Here is a 23950-nt window from a genome sequence, read left to right as displayed (position 1 = left end):
TGTTTGTCCTCTCTCTAACGTTGCATAGATTTAGACATAAAAAAACTGCTCAACGGTGAGGGCCCACTTTGGTCACCACCTTGTTACCAATATCATTGCGTCAGAGGGGTTTCTCCCTTAGCCTGGCCTGTGGTCACCCCTTGCTCCATCAAGGCTTTGAGCTGGAGGCACCGAGCCTGGGGATGTGGCTGTCCCCAGGCCCCGGCGTCACTCGGCTTGTGGGCGGCAGAGGACACGTCGGGAGCCCCAAGATGTGAGTGATTAACTGCCCTCCTGATGTGCCACTGTCGGGGCAGCCTCGGCACCTGTGGGCCCTGAGAGGACAAGAGAATCCCCTTGTTATAAAATGTTTCAAGAGGGGTTCCTGAAATTACTTGTAGTTTGTTGTATCTGTTTCAAAGTTATAGAAGAGGGAATTGTTAGAAAAGGTTTCAAGAGGGGTTTCTGTAGAAGAGTTCGATTGATGCAAAGGTTATAAGCAAGGGAGGGATCCTTGGCTGTTCTCCCAAAGGAGTTTAAGGATCTGGCTCTTGGGACTTGGGAGAGGGATTGGGAGTTCGAGAATGTGTTTCAGGGGGTGTGGGTGCAGTAGAGCTGCTCACAGCAGGAGCCGTGGTCAGGAGGCACTGCTGCAGGAGGTTGGGCAGGCACTGCTCCTCACCCCCAGTAGGACAAGCTGCTGACTTTGAGAACAGACAGACTGAGCCCTGGACAAATTATGTAACTGATGCTTTTTCATCAGCCTGTTCCCCTGACTTACTCTTGCAGGTTAATTGACTCTATTTGTGTGTCAAGGCCACTTGGAGCTTTCTTCTATAAATTACTCCTGCCTCATCTGATGGCACACTTAAATATCTGAATAGTTTCTAAGAGGGGAAAAAAAAAAAAAAAAAAAAAAAAAAAAAAAAAAAAACAAACACAACAACAACAACAACAAAAAAAAACAACTAGAACTGAAACTTTTCTAGGCAGTTGATGTGGAAGCATGGGATCCTTCCTGAAGGTTTGCTCATGTTTTTTATTGCTAGCTTTGGTCTGGCTTTCTTTCCCTGAAGGATGGAGACAGAGGCTTTCAAGTGGTGCATTCCTTGAGGTGTGGGGTGGGCTGGGCCTTGGCTGCTTGAAGACACCAGCTCTGTTCAGAATCCTCCTCCATGGAGGAGGCTGGGAGTGGAAGTCCCACACCAGCACTGAAAATCGAGGGTAGTTCATCAACAAGAAACTTCAAATTGTGTTTCAGGGCCAAACAGCATCCTTGGGTGAGGGATGTGGAATTTTACCTGGGGCCCATTTGCAGAAGTTACAGGAGGAGCTGCTGCAAAACTGCATTATAGATGGAGTAGCATTAAAGGATCTGACCAAAATTATTTATGATGGTCATAAATAATTTTTTTAATATTTACAGCAAGTGTCATTTTGAAGTCTTACAGCACCTGGCTCATCTGCTTGTTCGCTGGGGCTTTTTTGTGCAGGAAAGTCAAGTTTAATACAAAAATCTCTTAGCACTTTGGCTGTTGAAGCTTCAGTGGGAAACATGGGAAAAATTCAATTTTTCAAGACTTGCTCGACATTCAGGTGGTCCAAAGCCAGTTTTTATTCAATCTGGTCTTAGTGCTGGATAAATAGATCAATTTGATTTATTTATTAGGAGAAATAAGAGAATGGAGGAATGTTTGGCTAATCCCCAGTAAGGTGTGGATCTAAAATATGATCTCCAGCACAAGCAGCCCTTGACTCCCCAGCAGGAATCATGTCAGAGAGCAGGGCAGTTTGAGGAACAGCCTGTACCCTCTCACTTGTGCTCTGAGCTGTTAGTGCAGGTGCCTTGAGTACATCTCTGAGATGGCAGCACGTGCCAACAAAGGATCCCTGTGAGAGGGCTGGGAGGCCTCTAATGAGTGTCTGTGGACAGGGAGACAGAAAATGCCACAGCCTGGAGACCGTGGGGACAGGCTTGGAGGAGCAGCCACCCAGCAAGTGATGGGGTCCCAGCAAGGCCTGGCTCAGTGGGAGGATGTTTGCTTTGCCCTTCCCTCCTCATTTTGCCTTTTTCAGGGTGGCTCTGCCAGTCTGTTTAGCGTGCATGTGCCCTGGCATCTGCCCCACTGTTTCCAGTGGGGCCCTTCCCTTCCCCTGGATCCCAAAGTGTAAATCCAGCCCCGAGGGGATGGCCCTGTGACACCTCACCTGCCTGAGGAAGATCTCACTGCCAGGCAAGAGGCCCTGGTGCCGTGCTGCTGCACCATTTCTCTCTTCACAGCCACAGCTGGGCTCCACAGAGGTGTTTCTGCTTTGCTCCACGGTTTGTGTAAGTGATTTGCTCGTAAATGTTATCAGAGCCTTCCCAAGGGAGCTGCTGCCTCCCACTCTCCGCAGCCACCGCGTGTTTGAATCCTGTGTCAGAAATCGACACGGCTTCTGCTTTAATGCTTCACAGCACCAACGTTCAGCCCATCTCCATGGCAGTGCTTCTGCTGCAGTTCCTGCCTGTCCTGTGCTCCCCATGGCCGTGAGGCCCTTCTGGCCTGCCCCACAGGCCTGCCAGCCCTCAGTTCTGCCCCACAGCACAGGGGCACCTGAATGTCTGCCAGGGCTCCCACTGGTGAACAGCTCCTGGTGATCACATCAAGGGGGGTGTTTTGGGCTGCATGTGGCTGCACCAAAGCAAAGGTGCCTGTACTTTGTAAAGCTTCTGGAAAACTTTTATTGAATAAAACTGTTTTCCTTTCCCCCACAGGAGCCTGAATCAAAGCCATCAGCCGCTTGCCCTGTGGGGTGAGCCTGCCCAAGGGTCACACTTGGCCATATTGTAAGGAGACACAGGATATTCCTATCACTGTTCTCAGGGCTGTGTGTGGCTGTGCCAAGGCAGAGGAAATACAAAGGTAAGACTGTGTATTCTCTGGGGTGCAGGGTGCTGGTCACACTCCATGATGTTGGGGTGTTGCAGGAGCAGCAGGTGCTGGCTCAGCAGCTCCCCTGCCTGGAGCATCCCTTGTGCTTTGGAGGCTGGATGTGCCCAGTTCTGCTGCCCTGGCCTTGTTGTGACCCTCAGCATGGTTAGGGACGGGCAGGGCTTCAGCAGTGGATGGATGATGCACAGGTCACACATCATGATGCCACTTGTGCTATTGCATAAATCAAGGGATTTTGGTGAGGGTAACGAGGGCAGCTTGGGGCTCTGAGCTGGGGAAGATGAGGCCTTGGAAGACTTTACTTTCCTACACTGAACAGGCCAAGGGTGGGGGCTGTGTCCACCTTTGGACCAGTGGGGTTAGACTGAGGGTCTCCCATGCTGAGGAGGGAGGTGGGCTACAGTTCCCCCCGCCAGGCTCTCACCCCTCTGCCAGCTTTGCTCAATTATGGGAAATCTTTTAAGCTTTTGCATTAGTGCTGTATTTAGGTCTGCAATGTATTAGGGCTTGGCGTGGGGAGCGCAGTGAGATTTCTCACTTAATAAAGAATGTTTTAAAGGCATTTGTCACTGTGGGCTCACTGCCGGGAGCCAGCTCTCCGGGCAGGCAGGCAGGGAGGGAGGGATGGTGCTGTGGGAGGTGAGGGAGCTGGGCTGGCTCCAAGCCTGCTGTGCTTGGCCCTGGCCAGGTCTCGTTTCTGCCCCTGTGCTCCCACACTGAGCATTAGACAGAGGGTCCTGGTCTGCCCCCATTACCCATCCAGCCAGGGGGCACATCAGGTTGTGCATCCCAGGGCTGCAGCTGGGTGACCCCCCTGCCCATCTGCATCAGCACAGCTGCTGGCAAAGCCCAGCCACCCTCCCGTGAGGCTCCAGGGCTGCTGTGCTGGCAGCAGGCCCGTGCTGCTGGCAGTAAATGTGTCATCGGGTGGTGATCAGGGATCATGAGTCACGAACGCCCACCCCCAGCCAGCCAGCCCGGCCGGTCCTGGCACAGGGCTGCAGAGCAAGGGCTGGAGAGATCTGCTACCTTCTCCTCCTCCTCTGCCTCTCCCCACCTGCAGCCTCACCAAATGATGGAGCATCCCTCTGGCAGTGTTTACCTGGGGCTGAGGGGACAGTCAGCTTCCCTGGATCAGTGTGGGGATGTGATGGACCCCCACACCCCTGCTCGCAGGTGTCTGACACTGCCACAGCTCTACCCCTGACTCCTGGACAGCTTGGCAAGGATGGGGCTGAGGGGGCTGCCTGTGGAAATGTGTGTCCCCTGGACTGTAAGTAGCTGAAACTGGGGCTGGGCCAGCTCAGGATGTGCTGCTGGGAGCCTGGAGGAGCCTCTGGACTCCCCTTTCAGTGTGGATTTTTCTTTTAATCTGGTAATTGTTGAGGCAACAGTATTAGATCCAGAGTTTGAGCCACTGGTGATTGGCTGTGGCAAATGGCCCACACTCTTGCCGAGGGCAGAGCTCAGCCCTTGGCCTGTGGGCAAGTGAGGATCCTTCTCTTCCTGCTCAGCCTCGCGAGTGGCACTTCAGCACTTTGATCCTTGTCCCCAAACTCTAGGCTCTGCCACTGTGTGAGGGCCACAACCTGGAGAAAGCCAGGCTGCTGCATCAGACCATGGCTGCTACAAGAAGCCCCAGCAGCCTCTTCTCTTTTCTCTCAGACCGAGTGAGCAGGAAAAGCAAAATTTTGTGGGATTGTTATTGATCTGCTGCTGTTCCAGGCCCCAGAGCAAAAGCAGCCCCAGTGCCTCTCCCAAAACCACCACTGGGGTCCCCAGGGAGGGCCCCAACCCCAGAGAGAAATCATCAGACAGGGAAAGCGTTTATTTCCTTTCTGTCTTTGCCTTTTCCAGAGCCAGGGTTGATTATTCCTTTCAGCAACACTAAGTGCTAGAGAGGCTCAGCAGCCAGAGATCAATTTTCTTTGCTCTTGGGCAATGTGTCTGTGCAGGGGGAAGTGGCTTTTTTCCTTCCCTATCCATTGTGCTGAGACTTGGTGGGTGACCCCAGGGGCGGTGGCAGCTGCAGTGCCAGAGAGAGGGTGGCAGGGAACGTGTGCCAGCCCTCACTGGTGCTGTGCTGATGGAGGGTGTCAAAGCCTTTCACTCAAGGCCATTGAAGAGAGAAGATATTGCTGGGAAAGAAATACCAGCTCCAGACATCAGCACCACTCTGAGGCACAGAGCAGGGTGGGACTCTCCACTGGGCCTCTGCCCCTGCTGTGATATCTCCTCTCATTCACCACAAAGCACTTGCTAATGGAAGATCACTTTCTTCCTAGGGAACATGCGAAAATTAGTCTCCACAGGAATAATGTGCAAAGATCTTGTGTTTAAATGATTGGAACATAGTGGAGGCACACGTTATGAAGACTGAACACAGAGGGATTCAAGATGGTTCTCAATTACGCAGACAAGATAAGGAAAAAATTTAAGAGAATTGCAAAATTTTAAGAGGATGGGAAAGAATTTGGCATGGGATTAAATATTAGAGAAAGCAAGCAAACAAACAAACAAACAGCAAAAAAGTAGATGAGAAAAGCTTGTGGGTGAGGCAGATGGACCAGAGCAAGGAGACAAGGACTAACCTAGGGATGAGCCCTGGCACTGTCCCCACAGCATCCCAAATCCACATCCCCACACAGGAGCTCCATCCAGGTCTGCTGTGGCACAAGGGAGAGCGAAGAGCATCCTCTTCCTGGCACTGGCATGGCTGGACTTGCTCAAGGGCTGCTGAGAGTGAGGTGTCCATGGCTGTGGGTCAGTGAGGCAATGGATCAGTGAGGCAGTGAGCCTTTGGTGTGAGTGGTGGCTGTTTGTTGGTCCATCTGTGCAAGGATGGAAGGTCGTTGCCTGTCCTGGAGGCTGGGAGGGAGCACCAGCCTGGCAGAGCCACCATTTGCTTCCACCAGCCATTGGCCTGATCCTCTCCAGACTGTGCAAATTAAGAAATTCTTTGAAAGAACAAAGTGTCACACTGCAATGCCAGGTAGCAGTCTTTTACTTCTTCAAGCAGAAATACAGCTGGGGTTTGGATCACCGGCTTTTATCTGCAAAATGCTCAAGCAAGTTCATAAACTGCAGAACAAAATACTAAAGACTGCAGGTAATTAAGGCAGAGACCTCTGGAGTCCTCCCCAGCATGAGGAGCCCCAGCAAAGCTGTCAATGTACTCCCACTGCTTCTGATCCTGGCTGGCAAATATTAATTTTGGGCATTTCAAGTTGAGAAATTGACTGCTCTGCAACCCCATCTAATTTGAATACTCCAATTAAGCAGTTTCAATGCTTTTCTCCTCCCAGGACCTTCCCTGGCCAAGCACGTTAACCCCTTGGTTCCCAGGCTCCTGGAGCAGTCAGCCTCTGAAATCTGCTGATTTGGCTCCCTGGAATGACAATGATGGATGCCACATGTTATCCAGGCTGCAACTCTCCGGGGTGTTATGAAGACCCTTGCCAGTGTCTGGATTGTCTCCAAGCAGCCAGGTGTTCTTTCCAGGAGAGCTGACAGGCTCTGGTGTGGAGGGGACACAGCTTTGTCCCGTTGGCCTCTGCTGACAGGGAAGCTGATCAAGTGTCTCATAATGAGCTCACCGTGTTCCTGCTCTGCAGAAGGTTTGCTGGCTGTTGGCAAAGGCAGCCTGGGGAGAAGCTCTGCCTGGCTCACACTGCCCATGGCACTGCTATGGAAAATCCTTCCCTCTGGCCTCAGGCTGATCTCCTCTGGAACCATCTCATCCAAGATGTGCCTCTGCCCTCATCAGAGGCACATACATGCAGGGTGGCCATCTGGGGACATGTGCCAGCACAGGGACTTTCTGCTAATGTGTTTGCACACCCTCAGCTGTGGCTGGGGAAAAGAGATGGATGGGAAAGTGAGTGTCATCAGCATGGGGAACAGGGCCATGCCAGGAAGATGGTCTGCGATATTTTGATTTGATATTCCATGATTCTAAATCAAGTAGTGTGCCACCCTGCAGCATTTGGTGACAGTGGTATTGCCCACCTGGGAAGTGTGTCTCTCACATGTATCTCTCACAGCCTGTTTTAATGCTCAACTTTTTACATGAGTGCGGCCGGAACTCAGATATTGTTCATTGCTCCAGGAAAGGGCCACCAGTATTCCAACAGAAATGTCCCCATGCCACCCACCCAAGGCACTGAGGTCCTGCCACGAAGACAAGGTGCTGGGCTGTCTCAGTGACACAGGCTGTCCCTGCGCTGGGGACAGGACAGGGCAGTGGCTGTTCTGGTCTCAGGTCACAGCACAACCTGCCTGGGGACTCAGCACGCTTTAATGAGCTCAGAGCTGGAGCCTGCATGCAGGAATTAACGACTCGGAATAATACTTGTCACTTCTCTGTGAGGAAACTGTCGAGTGAAAAGCAATTTACTAAAAAAGAGGGAGGAAAGAAATGGTTTTGCTTATTAAGATCAACATCATATTAAAGTATTTTTTCTCAATACCCCATTTGGATTGAATTTTACGTTTTCTCTCTCTTGTTCTCACCAATGGGAGGAAAGCAGGGGGCTTCACTCTAATTAATTGTCAGCTGCTTCATTTGGCCAGAAAATTTCATGAGCAAGTTTACACATTTCTGTAGCATTTGAATTGCAAATGCTGCAGGAATGATAAAAAAAGGAAAACACATGGAATTCTAAAAGCAAATGGGAACCTTTCAGATATCAGTTTAAAATTGCTTTTTTTTTTTTTTTTTTTTTTACTAATCTTAAAAATATATCTTGACAGAGTATTTACCTTTCCCCCTCCTTTCTTTTCATTTGGAGTTTAAAGCAACAGGTTTGGTCTCTGTAGTCACTGTTGCCTTCTGGCTTTTTAGCCTTAAGGAGCTGTATTTTTTAGTTTTACTCTACTGCTGGCTAGAAACTTTAAAACATGTACATGTATGTATTTCTATGAAGAGGCTGTCCCATGAGTTGGTGATTTAACAAAAGCAAATCTGAGGACAGCCCCATCCCCTCAGCTTTGCAGAAATTTGTGGAAGGTGGTACCCAAGGAGAGGGTGCTGTGCTGGCATCATGTCAGGTGTGTGGAGGACAGGACACTTTTGGGGAGCCACAAAGCTGCAGCTGGTGAGCCCAGCACAGATCCAGTGAGCAATAGCTGGAGGCTCTTCCCAGGCACTGCAGAAAGGATTACAGCAGCCTGGACTGTGAAGGGCAACGAGGAGAGAGCTCGACGTCTGGAGAAAATAGGAAGAGGAATGACCCGTGAAACCACATTTCTGGCTTCACCACCACTGGTTTGCTCACAGAGCAGTGACTCATCACCGCCCGGAGACCCAGAGACCTGCTGGGATGCTGATCCTGCAGGCAGGAGGTGCAGCATCAGCTGGGATAACCAGGAGGGAGGGCTGGTGGGGAGGTGAGGGGCTGCAGGCAGTGAGTGTGGCAGGGTGTAGCAACAGCACCTTCCCCTGTGGTGCTGTTCAGCTCCTGGGCCGAGCTCTTGTAAATGGCTGGTGCCATGTCTGTGAGCCAAAGAGATGCTTCTCCCAGAAATCCCAATAGCCTCCTTGTTGTATCAATTATATTTCAGTGCAGCCCTACATCTGCTTCAGAATCGGTAATTGCTTTGGAAAATGTCCTTTACCTCTTTTGAAGCACCATCATGCCTTTTGTTGCTACTAAAGTAATGGCTAAAAGCTGAGAGATGGCAGAAAATCAGAAATTTCTGAGAATGGTTCTCAGGATTTGCCTCTGAGTCATCTCTATATTGGCAGGAAAAGCTGGCAAAAAAAGAAAAGTATCTCTGCAGGTTCTGAAACAGCCCCAGAATTAGGAGTCTGGGCCAGGTGGGCACATCCAACCCCTAAGACACAATTCACTGGAACCTGGTGGGGCTGAGACCAAAAGCAGCCATTGCAGTTGTGTGACTGCTGTGACACGACCTCCTTGAGTGAGCTGCGCATGAGAGCAGCCCCCGGTGCTCCAGCAGCCATCCCGGCCCTGAGGAGCTGTCCCTGCCCTGCAGCTTCCCTGCTGAACACCATAAGGCACAATAAGTGGATTAACAAAACCGCTGGAAGAGGCGAAGAAGAAACGACACCGGGTCTTAAGCTGCTTTTGCATGTATTTATGCAAATGATGTCCTCAGATAGACGGTAACTGAGGTGAAATCAGGGCTGTCCCTGCTGCCCTGGCTCAGCAGCCTGCTGCAGGCTTCCTGGCAGAGGAGAGCCTGGTTTGTAGCGCGGGCAGACACGGGGAGTCAGAGCCCATCAATGGTGGCACTGGGGACAGCCCACAGGAGGTGGTGGCAGCTGTGCAGCATCCGCACTGTGGCTGCAGTGGGGAGGCTTTGGCTGCTGGGAGGTGCTGCAGTCCCACCCTGGCATCCACAGGAGGTGTTCCAGACTCCTCACTCCATCCAAGGGAGCTTGGAGATGCTCCCTTGTCACCTCTCGGGGTGCTGCTCCCTGTTGGGCACAGCGCCGGGCAGGATTCATCTCTCACACCGCTGAGATGGGGATTGCAATTATCCCTGGCCCTTGCTTGTGCCATCTGTCTGTTCCCTGAACATCCCTGCAGGATCTGTGTCTTAGCAGGTTAATTTAATAAGAGCCTGCTTTATTGTTGCTGGCTGCAGGCGCAGCACAGAGCAGCTGAGTCCATCAACAGCACGGAGCTGCTCTGGCAGCGATCGAATCCCGCCCGGATATTCATTTGGGAAGGAGGTTGTTTTGCTGAGAAAGGGCAAACCCTCCTGGGGCAGCACTGAGGGCTCAGCCCTGCTCCTTTCTCCTTGGCAGGAGCTGTGGAGAAAGTGGCAGCCGAGATTAAATCGGGCCTTTGACCCGGGATGTGCCGCCCCTCCCCGGGAGGAGATGGATGGGGATAGCGAGGGAGTGGCAGAGGTGGTGTCGCCTCGGCAGGAGGTGCCCGGCACGGCTGGCTCAGGGCTTGGCCATTTATGGCAGAAGCAGCTCTTCCCCTCCCGAGTTTCAAAACCTTTTACATCACCGGCTATTTTTGTGGCTCGGGATGTGTGGTAGGGCACAAGGTGGTGAAAGAGCTGTGCAAGCTGTTTAATGGAGGGGATGACTCGTCTCGAGGATAACAAATAACCTGGTGCACTTTGAGACCGGTCCTTTTTTTCAGCTGTAGGCATCTATGCTCAAATATAAAGTGCTGTGAGCTGGGAAATAAATCTTGGCGATCCAAATCAATACTAGAGGAGGGAAAAAAAAAAGTCCAGTTTCCCAATCCCATGTCCACCTGCTTGGGTTTTCCCTCAGGCCAAGAGCGAGATGTTGCTGGTTAAAGTCAATTGCACAAAAATATATTTGGCTTTTCTCCCGCTGTGCTCTTTGCCCCTTCCTCTCCCGCAGCCATTCCTCCACCCCTCACAAACATAATGGGCCAGCAGTGCCACAGAGACACGCACATAATGAATCTAAGTGACCGTGTAATCTTATTATTGTCACCCTCATCCTCCCTTGCCCCTTTTATCCCTCCCCCCATTTGTCACTGTCGCCGATTGTGTCACGGTTAAAATTAGACGGGAAGCTCCTCTGGGAGCAACTGCGGCTTTCCTTTATCCCGAGCACCCTGAGTGCATTAAAGGTACTTTGCAACAACTCGTGATTCCTAATGGGGCTGGAGTAGGAGGCAGCCCGTTTTAATGCTCACCTTTTTACATTTTCGAGCTGATTCACCAGCCACATGAAAAATCTTCCATCCAGGCACGTCTTCCTCCTGCCAGCAATTCACTTGACAACACAGTTCTGGAGGCAACGACAGAAGGAAGGAGAAGGGCTTTTTGCTTACATGTAACAAATAAAAGTGAATTAAAATTTGGTGTAACTTAAGTAAGATTTGTTCTGGAGGACAAAAGTCCTCACTGACCTTTTCCCATAATGCACATAACGTTCTCTTTATGGAAAGGAAGTGAAAAAATAAAATAAAATAAAATAAAATAAAATAAAATAAAATAAAATAAAATAAAATAAAATAAAGCTGTTTATGAAAACGGCCACAAGCAGAGTCACCTCCTCAGTACCTTTGGATGGTTTTAGCCTTGACCAGGCAGGATGGACAGCTGTGTCTGCCTTGGATTTACAATCAAACAGGTGATTCAGAGAGGAAAGGGACAAATCCAGCACCTCACACGTGCCTTGCCGGAATTCTGCACACTGTGGAAAGCAGCAGAAACAAACATGGTTATTACATTGGAGGGCAGAGTCTGAAGTGACTGGGGGGTAGGAATTTTATTTTAGAAAGAAAACAGACGTCGATTCTTGATTCCTTTTAGTTAGTTCCTCTTACCAAGGGGGCAGTTTCACTGCCGGGGATGGGGATGGTGCTGACACCTGCCGTCAGCACAGCGAGCCCGGCATCCCGAGACCGAAATTCCGGGAGGATTCCCCTGGAAAAGGCTCCGAGGGAAGCGGGGAAAGCCCCCGGCAGCCGGGCAGGGAGGGCTGTGGCAGCTCTGGAAGGGCACAGACACGGGACGAGCCTTCGGGTAGAGGGAATAACATCCTCGGAGAATCGCAGAGGGGTTTGGGTGGGAAAGGACCCTAAAGATGATCCCCTGGGATCGGGCATTCCAGGGATTGGGGCGGCCACAGCTTCTCTACTCCAGGATTGAACAACGCGAATTGTTAAATTTGATCGGCCTGTGCTACTGCCCACCCTGACAGTAAAGATCTCCCTGATATCTCATTTAAACCTACACTCTTCCACCCCGAACCCCTTTCCTGTCACTGCGTGTATTTATAAACACCCTCTCTCTGTCTTTCCCGTAAATCCCCTTCAGGCACTGGAAGGGGCAATTAGGTCACCCCGAAGCTTTTTTTCTCATCTCCGGGATGAACAATCCCAATTCTCGCAGTCTTTCCTCACATTAAAGGTGCTCCACCCCGCTGACCACCCTGGCGACTCTTTTTGCCGCCAGCACAGCGGGATAAAGAACCGCCGTGCCAGTGTCCCGCGGGTGTCATAGGCAGGGAGGTCAGAGAAGTTTGTTAAGGCGTTTAAATTACGGATTGCCGAGCAGGAGGGACAACCCGCCCCTCACGGAGCCGCCCTTGGCGAGGCCGCCGCCATCTTGGGGCCGCCATGTTGGGGGCCGGGCTGGGACAGCGCCTCGGTGCCACACGCAAATGTGTCCCCCATCATAGAGCGGGTGCCTCGGTGCCACACCCAAATGTGTCCCCCATCACAGCGCGGTGCCTCGGTGCCACACGCAAATGTGTCCCCCATCACAGCGCGGTGCCTCGGTGCCACACGCAAATGTGTCCCCCGTCAGAGGGCGGGTGCCTCGGTGCCACACTCTAACCCGCCCCCCCGGGCGCAGTCCGGGCGGGCCGTGACGCAGCACGCCGGAAGTGAGCGGGGAGCGGCGGGGCGGGGCGGGGCCGCCTCCGGTGCGGCAGCAAAACCCTTCCGGGTGGGGCTGGCCCTGGCGGGCGGGTCCCGCGGCCGAGGCGGCGATGGCGGGAGCGCGGCGGTGAGAGGAGCGCGGCGGAGCCGGGGCCGCGCCGGGCGCTGACGGGGCTCTCGCTGCCCCCAGGACGGCGCGAGAGCGGCGGGGCCTCGCCCTTCATCCGGAGCGGGCCGGGGCTATGCGAGGGCCGCGGTGCCGCCTGCCCTAGGCCCGGGCCCGGTGCGGAGCGGCGAGCGGGGCCCGATGCGGGAGTACAAGGTGGTGGTGCTGGGCAGCGGCGGGGTGGGGAAGTCCGCCCTGACCGTGCAATTCGTCACCGGGACCTTCATCGAGAAGTACGACCCCACCATCGAGGACTTCTACCGCAAGGAGATCGAGGTGGACTCGTCCCCGTCGGTGCTGGAGATCCTGGACACGGCGGGCACCGAGCAGTTCGCCTCCATGCGCGACCTCTACATCAAGAACGGGCAGGGCTTCATCCTGGTCTACAGCCTGGTCAACCAGCAGTCCTTCCAGGTAACCCGGGCCAGTGTCCCGTCCTGGGCCGGAGCCCGCCCTGCCCCGGGGAAGGCGCCGGGCCAGGAGGAAGTTTTGGGGGTGGCCACGTGTGTGCGTGGAAGCGCTTTATCTGCCAAGGGCCAAAAGTGTAAATGCCCGGTTTGCCAGCCCTGCTTCCTGGTGGAAAGCTGCTGGCTTTGCAGGTACTTATCAGGGTGCCACCCTTGTTAAATCCCACGCAGCGCCGGAGAACAATGACTCGCTCCCACTTCCCCAGCAGAAATCTCTTGGCAATCCCCTTTTGTGAAGAAAACACTCGATATCAAAATCGAGACTTCCCCTTCCAGCCCCCCTCTCCTTCCTAAAAGGCACGTTTCTGCAGTTGCTCTTGAAGAGAGTCTCATTGTTCTGCAGTTGTGACTTGCTGAGCGAGCTGCTGTTCTGCGCTCCCTCCCCCCAAAATACATTCCTGTCCAGCCCGGGCTCCCTGCTCTCACAGCGTAGGTGGAGTACTGGAGGGGAGAACTCGCTATACACGATAATTTCTGGATCTGGATTTGATTTCTGCTATCGAAACTCTCAAAAAAAAAAAAAAAAAAAAAAAAAAAAAAAAAAAAAAAAAAAAAAGGAAATATGTCAGCCAGTAACTGTTGTGAGCTGAGAACAGAACTATAGAAACAGGGCTTTGTTTTTGGGCAGTAGGTGAGTTTCGCAGTCCCCCGTGCAGCGCGGGGATCTGCAGCTCCTGCCCTGGCCTGGGCTGCGAGCTGGGTGTGTTCCAGCTGCCTGGCAGGACCTTGCACACCCCCGCTGTTTGCCTCTGCTGAAGGCTGAACCTTATCTCAGCAGAGCCCTCGGAACAGCCCTGTGCAGAGCTGAACCCCTGCTTATCTCTGGGAAACAACAGCCATGGCACTAGGGATGTCTCTGCTCTCATTTTCACTGATTTTTTTGGGTTCCAGTGAGCCCGCGGTGTTTGAGGAGTGGATGTACAGTAATCCACCCTGTTAATATTTAATTGTTCCCGTCTGTCTGTGGCGTGTTTGCTCTGCGGGCTGTAGGTGTAAACCACTCTGCAGTTCTTTACAGAGTGGTGACTTCAAACGCTGGGGCTGCTTTGTCTCAGGACTATGCAAGAATTTGTAGTGCTGATAGGAACTTGAAAGGCTCGGGGGGTGGGGGGGCAGAGGAGGCTGACTCAGGCTTTCAAGTGTAAACTCCCCACGTCGGCTCAGACTGGAATAAATGCATCTCTAGGTAATAAAATCTCTTTACAGCATCTAATTTGGTTACTTACATGGGATTAAATGTGTTCGCAATGAATTATTCCGAGCATTCCAGGGCTGAGAAAGGGTTTGTTTGAGTTGATGGATTTCTCAAGCTGTTAAACTAAGCACAAACTTCCTAAACGGTTGTGTAATGGCACGCCCCTGCTGGGGTTACAGGTCCTTAGGCTTGAGACAGCTTCTTCAGGAAGCTGAAACCAGCCCTCAGAGCAGCAATACCGTGTCCTCCTCTGCCTGTGTGAGAGCACAGCACTCACTTTCTGTTTGTATATGCACATAAATTCTATAAAATGTGCATGCTTTTATATTTAAAAAAAAACAAAGAGTAACTTAGTTCTAGGCAGTAAATTTTCTCTGAATTCCGGATCTGCGTGGCTGTGAGTTTAAGAAGCCTTCTGATGTGTTTTTAAGGTTCAGTGGCACATGAGGGTTGTTAAAATGTGTTTCTGTAGCAATTCCATGTGATTCCTTGCCTGTACTAACCATCTGGGTTGTTTGACCAGGACATCAAGCCGATGAGGGACCAGATTGTCCGGGTGAAGAGATACGAGAAGGTTCCTCTGATCCTGGTGGGGAACAAGGTGGATCTGGAGTCGGAGAGGGAAGTCTTATCTGCAGAAGGCAGAGCCCTGGCTCAGGAGTGGGGCTGTCCCTTCATGGAGACGTCAGCCAAGAGCAAGACAATGGTGGATGAACTGTTTGCTGAGATCGTCAGGCAAATGAACTATGCCTCCCTGCCTGAGAAACAGGATCAGTGTTGTACAACCTGCATCGTCCAGTGAGAGAAATTCAGAAAAACCTCAACCATGGCCATACAGAGCAGGTTGGTGGAACAGTCATAACTAACTGAGGTGCCTGAACATGGTGTTTCACTATGAGATAAAGGGACAGGGAGACTGAAATGAGGCAGTCTCACCTGGAGGCTGCCATCCTCCAGAAGGGATGGGAGCCTGTGAACATGATTGAGGCAAATGGACTTCCTGTGTTACCTCACTAGGGTTAGTCAGGGGCTGCTGCATTTGCTTGCAGTGATTTTACAATGACACAAAGTGAATGATCTTATCTGCACCTATTTTTTTGACTGTCACTGCTGTCTTTGATGCTGTGTTATTCTGCATAAGTGCTTTGTGATGTTACAGTGGGTTTGTTCTTGTAGCTGGTATCTGAATTATTTTCAAGTAATGGGAATTACTCGGAGTTCAATGGCATTATTGTGAACAAGTTTCCCAGTAGTTTTTCTGAGAAGATTTTGAGTTTGTTGAAAAGAAATAAAGTTCTGTAGCACAGAAACTGACAGTACTCTTCTGCCTTATCAGTGGAATAAGTTTCTCTTGGAAGAGAACCCCCTTGAGTGCTGAGAAGTGGCTGGAAGCCCACATCTAATAGTCAAGGGCGTGCACAAAGTGCTCTTCATCTCAAATCTGCAGAGCAGAGAACACTCTAAAATGGCTTCCCAAGGCACAGTTCTCCTTTCCTAGTGACTCCTAAGAGGTGTGATGAGAGTGCAGCTTTCAGAGGGAAAGCTTCCCCTCTGTCAAGTGTTGCTTTGATTTTTTTTTTTTTTAATTTTTTTTTCCTTCTTCAAAGGACAGCTGCCTTTGGCCTTTCAGGTGTGGTGTTTTTCAGCACCTTTTCCACCTGACTTTGAATGGGTCTGTTCCTCCCCGATTCTGCATTCCCATGAGGTGGTTCTGACACCCCCCACAGTTTCCCTGTTGCCCCTGTAGCTGCTGCAGGTCTTGTTTCAGTGCTGGCTCCAATCCACATTTCTGCAGAGCACCGTTGGTGGTGTGCTCTGTGTGCAGCCAGCTGGTCCCTCAGGCCTCCAGTTGTCTGTTGGACCTGTCCTGGCAAACAGCTCCTCATGATCTCCCAGGGCAAGTGCAGGAATGAGGGAGGATGTGGAAATTCAGGGGCAGCTGCACTGCTTGAGGCTCAGGCTCCCACTGCCATGTTGGTAACTTGCTTAACTCAAAGGAGCTTTTTGTGTCTTGAGTGACAAGAGGGAAAATAGGTTATTACTGGCAGCTTTGGACCTCTTTAATCTTGAGTGCAAGGTCAGAGAGTGAAGTCTCAAAGCTTGTCGTTGAGATTGTTATCAAGTGCTTTGTAAATATGAAGTTTTAGGTGCTCATGGCCCCAGATAATACATGATGTTTTTATCTCCAGTTCTGTGAAATTAGGATGAGCTGCTCTCACTGTGTAAGTTTGAGATGTGAGCGAGCTTGTTGTTTTGGAGCAGAGGAAAATACAAGTAACGTCTTTCCTTGTACATTAATCACACCTGCAGAGTCTATAGAGTTGTAGGAAGAAATTAATCTAAGAAATTACTGTGGTTTTTTTCAATTGAGTGCTGCATGGGTAGTATCCTGAATTGTGTATGGTAATGCAATGTTACAGGTATTTATTTCTGAGGCAGCTTCACAAACAAGATTATATGGACTAGAAGTATCATGCCAAAGGATATGGCAATCCCTTGAGTTACTAATGGTTCATCTTGTGCAGGTTACTGTCAAACTCTGACAAAATCAGGCCTTTCCTCCTTGAAATTTGTAGTTCTGGAATTGATTCTTCCAGGGGAGGCCGTGTAACCTGTCTGCTTCTGGATTTAGCACTAAGTAGCACATTGAATCTTAGAGGTGAAATTGAAGAAGAGGCAGAGCCACATTATTCCTTTGAATGATAACTTATGCCTAGATTTGGTGGGTTTCCTAAACATGTTCTTGCTTCAGAAGAAACATCTGAATTCTTATATCTTTGTGAGCTCTTGAGACAGAGGATCCAAGCTTTTGTGGTAGAGATTTCCTCTCCTTCCTTCTGCCTGGCTTAGACAATCACCCCAAGCCTTCAGCAGCAAACTGCTTCCTTGTTTCTGGGGAATGCTGTCTCTGCAGTGTAGTCTCATCACCTGTGCCAAACAAAGTCTTTCCTTCCTGACCCGTTTCCTATTCAGTCCAGTTTTCACCATGTCTGGAACTTTTATTACTCATTCTGTCCTTTCACAGGCCTCATGCTCTGTGTATTTCATTTCTGCCTGACACTTTTGGGGTCCTTTCCTCTTCCTGGCTCCCACTCCATCCTTGTTCTTTGACTGAGTGGATGTAGGATCTCATTAACTTTCTCATAAGCCTTTGCTGCTCGATAATTTCTGTCTGATATGCTCTGGTAGGAGAGGTGCTGATGGTGTCTTGTGATAGCTCTAATGCGCTTTGTAAACCTGCTTATCTGTGATCCAGGAAACAATTACTGCTTGTCAGGCCTCTGCTTTAGGAGTGACCCCTCCTAGGTAAATTGAAACTGAGGAAGTAGAACCAGCTGTCTGAAAAATCTGTGTGCAGGAAGTGGGTTTGAGCTACAGCTGGGTCTTGGGATCCTCATCTCTGAGTTCTGTAACCTGGCTGTGTCCAGGAGGAGCCTTGGGTGTGTCAGTTCACACAGCAGTGCATACAACAGTCTGTGTTCCTGCAGTCCTGCTGCAGAAACCCACAGCAGGGGTGGGGGTGGATTTTCTGCTGGGCCTGGCTTTGCCTGAGGCTGTTCCAGTGTCAGTTTTAACTCACAGGCACCACTTAACCTCTTTTTTGGTGTTGATACCTCAGCCTGTCCGTCAGCTTGTTGTGTAGATTCTTTCCTGACATTTTTGAGGAGCATTTGCTAAGCTGCTGTTCCAGTCAGCTGCCTTGGATGAGGCGAAGGATGGAACACAACTGCACAGTCAGGATAACCCACAGTTCCTTTTAAAAATGTGTGTTGTTCTTGCATCCTGTTTCCCCCCTCCCCTTTCCTGTTCCTGCAGTGCTCTTCTGACATTTTCTCTTGAATTCAGAGATGGGAGAGTTCCAGGACCTGCTTTGTGTTCCTTACTCCAGTATTTATTTCTCTTGAATTTTCAGTTAGGACACTGTTTTGTATTTTGAATCTCCTTTAACACTTGGTACAGTGCTCATGCACTGAAGTCTTTCAGATACTGACAGGATTGGTAACACCTTGGGATGAAAGATGATTCTTCTGGTTAGTGATTTCTGTTCCCTGTGTTCATGAGTAACTGGGATTAGCAAGGTTGAAGGAAGCGTATTCCTCTCTAGGAATAAAAACTGAAAGTGTACTCCCTTCTGGTCTCTGTGGCTGCAGCACAGACACATTTATTATACTGTGTTGTCTAACTTCCCCTTCTCTCCTGCCTGCTCACAGAAGAGACCAGGGGGTGGTATAAAATATCACAGACAAATGAAGCTGGGTAAGGTATCGTGTTGTGTTAATTTTAGTAACTAAACACAAATAGAGACGAGACAAATCTGAATTGGGAGGTCCCTAACCTAAAAATTCAAGGATGCTGAAGGGCATGTGGAGGAAAATATCATTACTTCATTTTTCTCTTATTACTATTACTGTTACCCAGCAATTCTTTACTGGCCACACTATTGAATACTGGGTTTAGAGGAAGTTTTTGGGGTGGATCTAACTCTGGTAGGATGAGGAGCTGCACTGTAAATGGTTTGCCTCTTCTGTGCTCTAAGCAAAGATAAAACACCTATTAAGCAGGTCTGATCCATCCCCATTAGTAGCTAAATGTTGGTTTGCTGCTTTTGGCAGTACAGGGACTCTCACTGTCTAAAATTTGTGGACCAGTAACAGTTTGTGGGGTGGGATTGATGTCACCAGACTGGAAGAGAATTGCTGTTAGTTGGAAACATACAAACAAGCAAGAAAAACCTGGCTCCTGTCAGGGCAGGAGTGCTGCTCCTGAGAGTTGGGGTTGGCCAGTTGTTGGGCAAGCAGGGGAACTTTTGTCAAAGCACTCTGTCATGACAAACTCTTAGCTGAGAGGAAATCAACAGCTGAAAAGAAATGGTGCAGTAGGAAACATACGGTCCTGACTCATTTGGAGAAATTACTTCAAGAGTTGGGAAGGCTCCTGAAAAGCCATGGATCAAGCCAGAGTGAAGTACATGCAGGTAGATACAACAGATTTCTACAGACTTTGAGCTTTGCCTGAGACTTTCAGGATATCTCTGCAGATAAATCCTGGGAGCTACAAGCAAATTATCTGAAATGCAAAGGTGTTTTGGTCACATTGATAATGCGTTGCTGTGCTTGATTGAGGATGGTGGTGTCTGTCCCTGCTGAGGCTGTCTGAGTGCTGAGAGCCTTTTTAGGAGTCATTTAGAGGGTCTGATATCAAAACTGAGTTAGAGCCTGTTCCCAGAACTTGTGCTAAAGGCCACTGCTGTACGTTACTGGGTATTGCACATACACCAGGTCCTGCATTGGTGCACCTGTACAACAGAACTTAAATTCCCTGGCTTTTTCAGGTCTTTAGATGCAATTTCATATCCCACAGCAGCAGCTGCCACAAAAGTGAATAGCAGTAGGTTGTTACCTGTTTGGCTCTTGTATTACCAGAGCTGGTGGAGCATTTGGGAATGCTGCTGTGGAAAACAGTCCTTTGGAGCTCAGGATGGAAAATAGACAAGGGAGGTGCTGTCTTCACCTTGGATGTGTATTGAATATGGCTTTCATTAGTTTTTCTCTCTTTTTTTTTTTTGTGTTTTTGTTTAAATTGCAGATAAAACTCAGAGGAAACTTGCACAGATGCTGCTTTGGAGAACTTTCAGCCCAGGTTGCAGAGCTGAGCCTTGGTAAACCTGTCTCTATTACAGCACATTGCCATACATCTAAGTGCATAAGGTTGGTGGCCTCCAGGATCCACACACCTTAATCTGAATGCTTAGCATGTTTACCATAAGTTTTAAAATCTGTTCTTTATCTATCAGTCCTTTTATAGCTTTCTAAGTTCATATAATGGCTAATATGCAAGAGTTCATTTTTAATATTTTAATTGATTTCTTTAATCAATTCTGAACTTGTATTTATTAAATACTTAAACTCAGTATTACCTACTCAATGCCTTTTAAAAGAAGAGAGTTTTAATGGAGAATAAATTGAGCCTTAAACAAATGGTTACTTCTGTATATTACCTCGCATCAGTGCTTATTTCTCTTTGCAAGGTTTTTCTCCTACAATGTAGTCGGTCATCCTTTGAGACTTTTTGTTTACGTGTGACAGTGTCGTGGAAAGATACTGAAGGCGCCTCTGTTGTGTGGATGTAGTATCCCTTTTCTTGGCAAATGCAGCTGTGACAATGAGTTTGTGACCAGTCCTATCTGACAGTAGGGATTACTTGGAATGGGATGTAAAATCTCCAGCTGATGTTTCTCTCGATCTCGGGTTTCTTAATTGAACATGGCAATTGTAGCATTGAAAAACGGCAGCACACTTTTCCTTCTACTGAGTTCCTGAACTTGCCTGTTTACAAATTGCTTCTCTTATGCCTTTGAAAAGGGATAATGTATCCTTCAGAACGGGCTCTCTGCCTACTCTGTCAGCTCAGCTTTGCCTGGCGCAGTGAGAGACATCTGGTAGACCTCTGCATATGTAAATCTAATGCAAATAAGATCACTTTACATTTTATAGTTTTTAATATTTGTCTTTCTGAATAATGTTTTAAAGCAATATTTGTTAAAAGTTTTTTTCTTGCACTGTCACAAATTGCTTTTTATTTTGGTTTTTTTTTTTCCCCAGTAAACAAGTATAATATTAGAGACAAGTTGGCGTAACAAGGGGAAAAGCACCAGGTTTCAGTGATACTAACTGCAAGTGTGCTTTAAACAGCCATTGCCTTCCTTATTGTTTACCTGATCAACATTTTCTCTGAATACTTGAAAATTTTAACAATAACACAGGTATAAAAGAGCAGAATGAAAATGTACAAAGAACAGACAAAATCTTTTTTTGTTCATCTTTATTAACGTGTTGCATACATGAGAGCTTTTTCTAGCAGTGGTTTAAAGTGTGTAATTTTTTTTTTTTGCAGAAATTTAATAACTGCAGCTCACCTACTGCACCAAAGTTCTAGGTTTTTAGGAGCCCAGCTTTAGTCATTTGAACATGCTTCTAGAAATGTACATTCTTTCCCTGTAATAGCTAAATATCTATGAGAAAAGCTCCAGTAAAAGCAGTGATGGATATATGAGGTTAAGCAGTTGAAAACTCACAAATTGTATTGTGGATGATGGCATTTGAAACAATAAAAGATCACCGGTACAGTATCTCAATATTAATGTGTTTTATTGGTAATAATGCAGGCTGACTTTACAATATTAGCAGAAATAAAGATTCTGTGTCTACATTCAGTGTTGAATTTGAATCCTGAAAAGAAGAGAACACCAGGATTTCTGCCTGGTTATTGAAACACCTGATTCTTTTTCTGTGGGGTTACTTGAAATATTTTTTTCCTGTTTGTACAAACTTTATAAACAGGCTGAGGCTAATACTTAGGTTTGCACTTTAATATCAGAATTAAACCAAACCTTGTATTCAAAGTAGGTTTTTTTTTTTAAGTGATGGTTGTTGATCTTTTTTGTAGGTTGTAAGACAGTAATAGGATATGAAAGTAATTCATAAAGATCCTAGTTTTCCTTTGTCTAAGAAGGAAAAAAGTTGGTTGGTATTGATCAGTGGTTCATTCCTATAGGTAGTTTTCAAAGCAGTGTTCATTTTCATTGACCTCAGCAAAAAAAAAAAAAGAAAAAAAAAAAAAAGAAAAAAAAAAAACCACAAAAGAAACAAACAAATGAAAAAAACTCTGAAACTTGAACTAGTTTAGAGTGGCAGGACTGGGAAAATGAGAGATGGTTTCTTCAGCACACTTTGGGGGGAAAAAGGGACCAAAAGTTTATTTAGGCTTCCTCAATAGTTTGCATGTGAAGTTGCTTATTAGAGTTAAGAGGCTAATAATAAATGCAATATGTATTGTCTTTACTATGGCATCTGTTTAGGAGTTGTTCAAATCACTGCAGTAGGGCTCTACAAATAAAAATGTAACCTAACATCTTGTATCTAATGTACTGTATCTTTATCAGTGATAGGTGAAATCTGGAATAACAAGTGCAAAAATGGAACAATTACCTATAATGCTTTGTAAAAAGTTTTTTCCAGTAGAATTCATTCTTGTCATTTTGTAAGACAACCCTACAGTCCACCTGTTTGTAACTTTTTTAATAAAATAGATACCTGTATTACCAAACTGGGGTGAGCAGTCTGTGTTCAGTGTCTTCTGGAGTGGGCTGAGCTGACAAGCTGCTGCTGCTTCTTGTTTTGTGGGTTGTTTTTGAGGTCTTGGTTATTGTGAAGGCAGTAACCACATCTAAATTGTCTTGAGTGAGTCCTGGTGTGGAGGCACAGGGTGTTACAGCTGTGCCCCAGCTGGGTGTAAAGGTCTTGGGTGAGGGAAAGGGGAGCAAAGGCTGTGCTTCATCTTCCTGTGCAGGGCAGGCACTCCCTGAGCTGGGCTCAGAGCAGCCTCCTCACAGCCCAGTGTGATGGAGCTTAGCTCAAAAGAAATCTGTGTTTGTCTTGTGCAAATCTTTAACATTCTTGTTTTCATGCAGGCTTTGTGTGTGTGAAGGTGGCCACAAGTCCTGACATCACCTTGCAGTGTCTGTAGCTGCCCTCCAGCCAGAGCTGACATCTTTCCACCCCCCTGGCAGAGTGAGTGCTCCTGGAGCTCTGCCACAGGAGAGGCACAAGATTTTTCCAGAAAACCAAAGTGCCCAGCGCTATTTGATAACAATTATCTTAAATGCTCAGTAAAAGCCCTGAAATTGCCAAGTCAGTGATTGTTATCTGGGCCCTGTAACAAAAAGTGCATCTTCCTCAGGACATACAGTCTTGGCACCGACCTTTAGGACTGTGTTTGTAACTGAAGCTGTGCGTTAATGGAAAATGTGATTTCAAGTTGAGAAAAAGTTGATACCTTGGTACCTTCAGTTCTCAGCAATCTGTCAACAGGCAGAAAAACCACGTAGCCTACTCACCACCCCTCCTCCAGCTGAAGCAGCGTTAGCCTTATCTTGTAGGTAGGTTTCTGTGCCATTTCTTCTTCCTGCTCACACTTCCTTTGCTGAAATAGAGAAGTAATTTCCATCTCAAGAGAAAAATTATAGAGAAGAGCAGGGTGTGCTTCTAAGTGATTTTGGGTGAAGTGTCTGCTTCCCTAACCTAGCTGGGAGGTAAGGAGTGAAGCCTGCCCTGTTCTCATTAGTGTCACTGACGGTGGGAGCTGGCACTTCAGGATCAGTCTGCTTTGAGGTGTTACTATTGGGTTCATTGCTGTGTGGGTCTGACTTCTCATGTGGTTTAAAAAAAGTCAGAATGCAGCAGTAATGCTTCCAATTCCTGATGGCACTCAGTGTAATTAAGAAACCTGCTTCCTTTTTCCACTTGTAGGATGGGAAGGGATGTGAGTAGCGATATTAAGCCCCTGTGACTTACACCACTGGTTTGTTTCCAGTTGCCAGTGTAATACAGACTCGGTCAGGGATTTTAAGGAAGGACATAAGATTTCTTATTTAAGGCTGTGATCCTTCAAAAGTCTTGGGTGCTGAGAGTGGACTCAGTTGCTGCTACACAGACTTGTGGTAGCATCCTTTGTTAAATAGGTGTGGCAATGTCACATTGCTCTATCTGTTTTTGGGGCTGTTTGTGATGTTTCATGGCAGCTTTTGCTTTGATCTAACCAGCCCTTGCTATACAGGTGCCTGCAGAAATCTCCCAGTGTCCTGCTGGGACAGGGACATCTCCCCTGTGCAGCCAGAGGACAGGGATGTCCCCCCAGAGCCATCAGAGAGCAGGAGCCACCTACAGTACCGGTGAGAGGCCTGTCCCCACCCTGCTCCCCCAGCCAGCACGGGTGACACGTAACTGTGTCACTGCCCAGGGCAGAGCCCGGCCCTGCAGAGCCCGGCTGGGTGTGCAGGGCTACAACCCACAGCCACA

At 48.4% G+C, this 23950-nt stretch overlaps 1 protein-coding gene and 1 long non-coding RNA gene across 3 annotated transcripts; one reads left to right on the top strand and one right to left on the bottom strand.

Annotated features, from left to right (window-relative positions):
• Positions 1 to 5734: 5734 nt before the first annotated feature.
• On the bottom strand, positions 5735 to 11468 carry LOC310923345. The gene is made up of 4 exons (XR_014592583.1): positions 11207 to 11468; positions 10941 to 11073; positions 10571 to 10665; positions 5735 to 5968 (listed from the first exon to the last, which is right to left on the bottom strand). It is a non-coding gene; the product is annotated as an uncharacterized lncRNA (long non-coding RNA).
• A 1067-nt stretch (positions 11469 to 12535) lies between these two features.
• Positions 12536 to 21735, top strand: RAP2C (RAP2C, member of RAS oncogene family). Of its 2 annotated transcripts, XR_014592464.1 has the most exons (4): positions 12536 to 12845; positions 14617 to 14936; positions 19680 to 19801; positions 20988 to 21735. XR_014592464.1 is itself a non-coding variant. In XM_083883353.1 (3 exons), the coding sequence occupies exons 1-2, from the start codon at positions 12573 to 12575 to the stop codon at positions 14893 to 14895; spliced, it is 552 nt and encodes a 183-aa protein (XP_083739479.1). In that variant the 5' UTR covers positions 12536 to 12572; the 3' UTR covers positions 14896 to 14936; positions 19680 to 21735. The 2 variants fall into 2 exon arrangements, 1 of the variants encoding a protein (XP_083739479.1); XM_083883353.1 differs by having other exon boundaries at positions 19680 to 21735.
• The last annotated feature ends 2215 nt before the right edge of the window (positions 21736 to 23950 follow it).

This window comes from Zosterops lateralis, assembly GCF_965231275.1.
Source record: "Zosterops lateralis genome assembly, chromosome: Z".
In the NCBI taxonomy this organism is placed as follows: Eukaryota; Metazoa; Chordata; class Aves; order Passeriformes; family Zosteropidae; genus Zosterops; species Zosterops lateralis.
The sequence above is the reverse complement of the archived record's forward strand: the minus strand, read 5'-3'. Positions and strand labels throughout refer to the sequence as shown.